This window comes from Chenopodium album, chromosome 3 (genome assembly GCF_948465745.1).
Source record: "Chenopodium album chromosome 3, dcCheAlbu1.1, whole genome shotgun sequence".
Classification (NCBI taxonomy): domain Eukaryota; kingdom Viridiplantae; phylum Streptophyta; class Magnoliopsida; order Caryophyllales; family Amaranthaceae; genus Chenopodium; species Chenopodium album.
This window is the reverse complement of record NC_137836.1, coordinates 62,003,323-62,011,822: the sequence shown is the minus strand read 5'-3', so window position 1 is coordinate 62,011,822 and position 8,500 is coordinate 62,003,323. Positions and strand designations below refer to the sequence as shown.

The window sequence follows — 8,500 nt, the reverse complement described above, 5'->3', positions numbered from 1 at the left end:
GCCAAACCATTATGGAGTAATTTCCACACAAAAAGTTTCCATTTGGGAAGTATATGGAGAGCCCAGAGAACTTTATAAAACTCCAAAACCGCCCCATTTCCTACCCGAGACTCCAAGAGTAGGGTCTGCTTCCCAACGACGCTGGTTTCCCTATATGAATAGGATTTACAAAACCCGCCCTACACACCTTAGACAACAAAAGCTGAGGATTGTTACTTACTCTCCATACCTGTTTCATAAGAAGAGCACTATTCAAGCAAGCCAAATTGGGCACTCTTAGTCCTCCCATGCCCTTAGTCAGTTGAATTGTGTCTCTATTAACCCAATGCATACCCTGTGACCCCATAGACGCCTAGAAGAATCTTTCCAGCAGTGAATCCACTTTGTTAGCAATAGAAATTAGCATCTCAAAACAAGTGAGGACATTGGCTGTTAATGCTATCAGCACCGAATCAATCAAAATTAGCTTTTGGGATTGGGAGAGGGGAACTGCATTCCACCCAGCAATCTTCATACTAATCTTATCCACAATGAAATGAAAGGTTGTTGCCTTTGTTCCTACCATGTCAATAGGCACCCCCAAATGCGGATCCAGCTGACTTACCTGTCCCATGCACAAAATGTTTTTAAACATTCTTTGATCAATGAGAGGAGTATTGGGGCTAACTTTGAAGTGCGATTTTCCCAAGTTTATTTGCTGTCCAGAAACTTTGCAGAACTTGTGTAAGATATTAGTGACAGTTTGACAGCTACCTTCAGTTGCCTTGAAAAAGAGAAGGGCATCATCTGCAAAAAATAAGTAGGAAATAGAGGGGCCTCTTCTTGCTAGTTTAATGCCCTCAAACATCTTTAAAGCACAACCTATATCCAACATTCTTGAAAGTATATCCATACAGAAAAGAAATAAATAAGGAGATAAAGGATCTCCCTGACATAATCTTCCTGTGGGCTTGATATGTTGAGACATATCTCCATTTAGTAGCACTCTGTATGAAACTGTAGAAATGCATTGATAGATCATGTGAATCCACTGAGGAGGGAACCCATAGGCCTGTAAAAGTTGTAGTAAGAACATCCAATTTACCCTGTCATAAGCCTTGCTCATATCAATCTTGACCACCGCTAGAAATTTTTTTCCCCTCATCCTCTTATTTATCGTATCTAATATGTCATGGCTCAAAATAATATTATTTGTCATTTGTCTCCCAGTAAGAAACACATGTTGAGTCTTTGAGATCAAGTCCGGCATAGCATGTTTCAACCTGTTAACTAAACACTTGGACACGCACTTATAGATTGTGTTGCAAAGACTAATAGGCCGAAGTTGAGAAGCGTTCTCAGGCGACTCTACTTTAGGAATCATAACCAGAATGGAATGATTCCATTCTTTCAAGAGAAAACCTGTCTTTAAGAAACTCCTGGCCGCAAGAGTAACTATCTGACCCACCGTATTCCAATGTTTTTTTAAAAAACTCCGTCGTAAAACCATATGGCCCCGGAGATTTTGAACCATCGAGGCTAAACATCGCTCTCCTTATCTCCTTGTCAGTGAAATCTTTGTCCAGATGGGCGAGCTGTGAAGGTAACACCTTTGAGATATCTAACTCCCTCAACACCATTGCCGTGTCAATATCTTGGTGTAACGGTTGAGAAGTACAAAGCACTTTTTTCATTGAATCCACCACCAAATTTTTTATTGTTATCGAATCCTCCTCCCAGTTTCCATCTGCATTCTTTAGTGTCAAAATATTTTTTCTCTTTTGTCTAACCTTCACCCTTGAGTAGAGTAAAGAGGTAGGGAGATCCCCTGTAGAGATACATCTTTCTTTCAATCTCTGGTTCCAGTATGCAACTTGCATTGCCGTCAAATTCAATTCATTATTAACAAGTGTGACATAGTTGTGAGCCTCTTGAGTGTTAGTAATGGAAGATCCCTCTGTAGAAAGTGTTTTGGTAAGAGCCTTCCAATTGATCCCCCATAACTTTTTGTTTTGCAGACACCATTTGCGTAGAAGAAGCCGAGTAGTAACTAGTTTCCTTGTTAACCTAAACATCGCTGATCCACAAACATGATTTCTCCATTCATTCTGAATAATAACTCCTACCTCTTTAAATCTCAAGAACCAATTCTCAATTTGGTACGGTCTATATTTTTGCAAGAGAACACCACATGATTCGAAAATGATAGCAGCATGATCAGACGCAATTAGAGGTTGGTTAATAATCCTGCTGTTCGGGAATAAATTAAACCAATCATTTGACATATAAGCTCTATCTAACCTCTCTAAAATTTGATCTCCATCAAAACGTTTATTACACCAAGTAAACCTTGGCCCCGAGAAAGGAACATCTAACAACCTATTGTCCAATCTCCATTGCGAAAACACTCCATTACCCCTAATGTACGGCGCTCCACCTACTTATTGCTAAATCTCCAAGAATAATAGAAGTTGGGTAGAAATTAGTTAAATTAACCAAAGTACTCCAAAAACTAAATCTATCATCAAGCAAAGGAGGCCCGTACAAAAAAAAACATATCATATTTATTTCCACTAACTTCCAAAGCATTAATTCAGTCTAATCATATCAAAACATCACACTATAATGAAACTAAATACCAGTACTAAAGATTCAAATGAAAACTTAATATGTATGGATAAGATAGAGGACTGTTTCTTAACTTTAGTTCTTTTAATCCCTTTTGGCTCCCGATTCAATCCACCCAAGAAAAGTATGCACCGGACATGTGAGGTTGGTTAAGCAAATACATGATTTCATTTAGAAAATACCAACGGTTGGATCAAGTAACAAATTATAGTCATTATACAACTAATGTGATTATATCTTGGAATACTAAACTTCATTTGTCAAATGACGACTGACTAATAGTTGGCAGCTTGTTCAACGTCCAGGTGTCCAACTCGCTACAATATTATTAGTTTTTTTTAAATACTTCGCACTTGTTCTCTTCAGCTTATTTCATATACTTATTACTTATTCCTTAATAAATTCAGATCAGATCAGAAAGATTCAGATCAGACAAGATCAGAACTTTTGATTATCATTTACTTATTGCTAAATATCGTTAATTGCGTATTAATTTTTTTTTATAAAAATTACATATTTAAAAAGTTCATAATGAGACGAATCTAACAAGATCCATTTTGATAATATTTTTCTTTATAGATTAGTATTAAAATGCGGTCAAAGTTTAGTCAAATTGTTAAATCAGATCAGACCAGACCAGACCAGACCAGATCAAAAAAATTCAGATCAGACCTTAAAAAATTCAGACTAGATCTACTTGTTTCAGGTGAAAAGAACAAGTCCTTCATCTACCAAAATTTAGTTGTTTATGGACGGATCAATTTTTGATGGAAAAAAAAAAAAGTTATCACCTTGACAGGTGTTATAAATTGTTTTGTCCATAAACAACTTGACTTAGATTCTGTTCATATTTACTAAATTAAGCTGAAAAGCTGAACTGAACTGAACTGATTGGAGCTGAATTGAATTGAACTAAACTGAAAAGAGCTGAAATGTGTATTTTATGAGAGAAGAAAATTAGGAGCTGAGCTGAACTGAACTGAACTGAAGTGAACATGCCCTTAATTCAAAATGTTATGATCTAGAAAATTTAATCTGTATGAATATAATAATCTTGCATGACTCAAACTTGAAATGACCTGTCCTAATTAAACCCGACATGAACTCAAATTGACATCTCTAATTTCCTTGAGTAATATTCTAAAGATTAACTATTAACGTGACAATTAAATATAAATGATAGAGTAATTTTAAAAACACCTTGTCCAGTTATAAGCGTCATATTTAATCATGGTGCCTCCAACTAAAATGGTCCTTCCACTGATTACTGTATTAAGTATGATTATACTCATGTTAATCACTGTCAACATTGTCGACAAATTATCCATAACTTATTCTCTATTATTAGTAATGCTATAATCTTTTCCTTATTCCTTTGACACTTGACATTTAGTTTTGAACCATTGTCTGTCCAAGAAACGACTTCTATTTCTATATATGATCAATCCTCATAATAATCCACATAATTGAACCAATTCCACAACTGTGCCATGCTTCTACTGGTAATATATAATTTATCCCCAAATTGACTAAAATTATTTAAATTAATCTGAACAATTCTTTTGAGTATGCTTTTTTATATAGCCCTACAAGTGGAGTAAATTGTATAATACTACGTATTCTTTTGAAAATATGAAATATTACTAGTTGAAGTCCTCTCTGATTGATGAAATCTGAAACTCCATTGAAGAAGAGAAGAAAGCTTGAAGAAGAAATCAGAGCTAAATAAGCTTTTCAGAGAGAATTTTTATTGTTTTGTAATATTTGTGAATAATACAAAAGTATTAGAAAACCTCTATATATATAGAGATAAAACAGAAAATAGAAATAAGTTTGTTATAACAAACTTTTAACAACCTTGCCACATCAGCAAAGGATTAAAACAAACTCGTAGATTAAAATATCTAGAACCAGCAACTTAATCTTCATGATGTAATCCTGCAGCTGCCTTATGTTGTGATGAATGCTCGAGCTGATGTATAGAGTTCTGATCAGTGCATACTCCAACACCCCCCTCTAGGTGGGAGGTGGTTGAGAAAACACTCCCAACTTGGATAAGAACTCATGAAACTTAGTTGAGGGAAGAATCTTAGTAAACACATCAGCCAACTGATGCTGAGTAGGAAGATATGTTAACTGAATCAAGCCTTCTAACACCTTTTCCCTTGTAAAATGGCAATCAATCTATATGTGTTAGTGCGCTCATGAAAAACTGGGTTCTTTGCTATGTGCAAAGCAGATTGATTGTCACAATACATCACAACAAGCTTAAGATTGCACACTCCAAGTTCTTTTAGCATCCTGACTAGCCAAGCTACCTCAGATGCTGCAGTTGCCATAGCTCTATACTATGCCCCCGAGGATGACTTGGTAACAGTAGCTTGCTTCTTAGATTTCCAAGAAATTGGAGATCCACCAAGTAGCATAATATGACCTGTAATAGATTTTCTAGAATCTGAACAAGAGCCCCAATCAGAATCAGAATATGCCTGTAAATAAAGAGTACTAGAGGCTCCAGCAAAATGCCTTGTCAGTCTGAATGAGAAATATATCTTAGAGTGTGATGGAGAGCTTCCTTGTGAGAACTTCTAGGTAACTGCATAAACTGGCTTAAAGACTGAACTGCAAAAGCCAGATCAGGTCTGGTATTGGTCAAGAAATTCAGTTTACCAGCCAATGACTTATACCACTCTGCATTGTCCAAAAGAACACCATCTGTGACAGTGAGTTTGATATTAGCTGGGAGAGGAGTAATAGTCTTCCTACTCAAATCAAGACCACATTCTTGCAACAGTTCCCTTGTAAATTTCTTTTGACTGAGGATAATTCCTTGATCACTATAACCAACCTCAATCCCAAGAAAATAGTTCAGCCTTCCAAGATCTTTGATGCTGAACTCTTTATGAAGATGATCCTTGAGAGCACTAATCCTAGCAACATCAGTGCTAGTTAGAATAACATCATCAACATATACTGCTACAATACAGAACAAACCATCATTGCTCTTCTTCAAGAATAAAATGTAGTCATTATGAGACTTCTAAAAGCCTTGCTGCACCAAATACTGAACAAGCTTCTCATGCCACTGTCTAGAAGCTTGTTTGAGACCATACAAAGATTTTCTCAGCTTGCAAACCTTATTTTGAAATTTAGGAAGCCCTTAAGGAACCCTCATATATACTTCCTCCTCTAAGTCACCATGCAAAAACGCATTGTTCACATCTAATTGAAAGATTGACCAATTATAGCAGGATTGAATGTTAACCACAAGACTGAATGTTTCCTGATAATCCACACCATACTTCTGATTAAACCCTTTAGCTACCAATCTGGACTAACACCTCTCCAAATCACCATTGGCTTTTAATTTTACCTTAAAAACCCACTTACATCCTATGGGTTTCTTTCCCTTGGGTAGGTCAACTAATTCCCAAGTATTATTATCACTGAGTGCCTTGAGATTTTTTTCCATAGCCTCCACCAAAACTTCCTATTTTGCAGCTTCTTAATAAGTAACAGGCTCAATAATACTACAGGTTTGAGCCAAAAAGGCTTGAAACTCAGATGGAAAAGCAGAAGCAGTAACTATGTTACACCAACTGCTGTCACTCTTAGTATTGTCATTAGTAGTTACGCAAAATTCATAAGCAGAAAGATAGGAAGGTGGTCTATGTGGCCTGGAAGATTGTCTGATCTCAGGTTGTATGTTAATATTAGAAATATCCAGGACATTTGAAGGATCAGAAGAAGAAGAAGAAGTGTTATGAGAGATAACAGGTGAAGATGGGATATCATCATGAGAAGGGAAAATAGATTCAGGACAAGAAAAATCAAGGGATTCAAATGTGTTTAGTGAAAGGAGGCAGGAAGGAAAATGGCATGTGAGTAAATAGAAGTTTAAGAATTTTGGGTAAGTGATTTATGAAGAAGGTGGTAAGGAAAGTGTCTCTAATGAAAATGGACATCTCTGGTTATAGATATTCTGTGAGTCTCAATATCTAGGATTTTGTAGCCCTTTTGACTGGAGGAATATCCAACAAAGACAAAAGGTTTAGCTTTATCAGCAAGCTTTGATCTCTTTACCTTAAATGAAGATACATAACATAGGCACCCAAAAGTTCTTAGGTGATCTAGATTAGGAAATATCTTGTGTAATATGAAATAAGGTGTTTCATAAGAAATTGCCTTGAGAGGAATTCTGTTTATCAGATAGGTTGCACATAGCACACACTCACCCCAATATCTATCAGGAATCTTTGATTGTATGAACAATGCTCTTGCAGTCTCAAGTAAATGTTTATGTTTCCTCTCCACAACCCCATTCTATTATGGTGTATCACTACAACTGGTTTGACTCAAAATGCCCAAACTGTGATACAAAACCTTCATATCTCCTTCACACAACTCATTAGCATTATCTGACCTAACACATTTCACCTTAGCATTGAACTGTGTAAGAACCATATCAAAGAAGGATTTCATGATAGAAACTGCATCATATTCGTGTTTAAGTAAATGAAACCAAGTATACCTAGAAAAATCATCCACTATAGTCAAGAATTGATTACAACCTGATGGAGTCTTTACAGAATGTGGACCCCAAACATCTATGTGCAACAACTCAAAAGGAGAGGTTGTTTGAATTGAACTAACTGGAAAAGAAGTTCTAGTTTGCTTAGCTTTTGGACAGACTTGACAAATAGTGTCTAGTATACAAGGTGTGATATCACAAGTAGAAAAATCCTTATTTAACTTGGCAAAGGGCAAATGACCAAGTCTAAGATGTAACAACTTAGCATCATTTACAGCTGCTAAACAAACTGCATTACACTGGTGTTTATTCTTAACAAATTTCTCATCACTTCCTTCCTGATCTTCAACTTTGTATAGATCATCACTTCCTTCCTGATCTTCAACTTTGTATAGACCAGCCTTGAGATTACCAAGAAGAATTGACCTCCCTTTCTGAGTGTGCACAAAGCATTTGTCATGAGTAAAATACAACTCACAATGCATGTCTTTAAACAACTTGTGAACAGAAATCAAGTTATACTTAAATTTTGGCACAAAAAGAACATTATGCAAGACTATATCATCTGTTAACTTGACACTACCAACTTGTTTGACTGGTATCTTACTACCATCAGGTATGGTAATGTAAACATTAGAGTAAATAGCAGGCTTAATTTAAGAGAAAAGAGTTATATCAGAGCAAAAATGATCATATGCACCATTATCTAAAAGCCATTTAGTTTTAGAATAGGAAAGAAAGCAGAAAGAGCCTATACTTGCCATCATAGCATGTCCAGGTGTGTTTACACTTGTGCTGGCATCATTTGTGTTCTGCTTCTGTGCATTCATTAGACTGGTAAACTACTTATATTGATCTGTAGTAATTGTCTTAGTTTGACCATCATCAATGTCCATATCTTCAGATTCTGAGCAAGAGAAAGTAGCAACTCTCTTGTTCTTAAAACCCTTGAACCCTGGAGGATATCATTTCATCTCAAAACTGCTCCATTTGCATTTCTGTAGCCAGTGTTGTTCTGAGTTTTCTGGAAATTGCCTTGTTTCTGAAAGTTACCCCCATTATATGGCTTGTAAGTCCCGTTCTTGCAAAAATCATTGTAGTATTTCTTCTGTGCAGCAAATGCCAAAACATCATGTTGAGTAGTCATGTTATAAATCTCATGATGCTTCTCTTCCTAAGCAAACATCCTATATGCCTCAGTCACTTTTGGCAAGGTCTGCATCATAAGTAAATTGCCTCTGATTGTTGCATATTGATCTGAAAGCTTCATCATAAACTGTATAACCATTTTCTGTTGATGCTGCTCAAAGACTCTCTTAGTGAGGTTACAAGTGCAGTTGTTTCATGTGCAATAAGGTAAGG

General features: G+C 36.1%; 1 protein-coding gene across 1 annotated transcript; it reads right to left on the bottom strand.

Moving 5' to 3' along the window:
* Positions 1–5,137: 5,137 nt before the first annotated feature.
* LOC145625175 (uncharacterized) lies at positions 5,138–7,968 on the bottom strand. Its single transcript, XM_081678251.1, has 5 exons — positions 7,900–7,968; positions 6,991–7,788; positions 5,981–6,097; positions 5,789–5,890; positions 5,138–5,614 (listed from the first exon to the last, which is right to left on the bottom strand). Exons 1-5 carry the CDS (start codon positions 7,966–7,968, stop codon positions 5,138–5,140), a joined length of 1,563 nt encoding a protein of 520 aa, XP_081534377.1.
* Between the last annotated feature and the right edge of the window lie 532 nt (positions 7,969–8,500).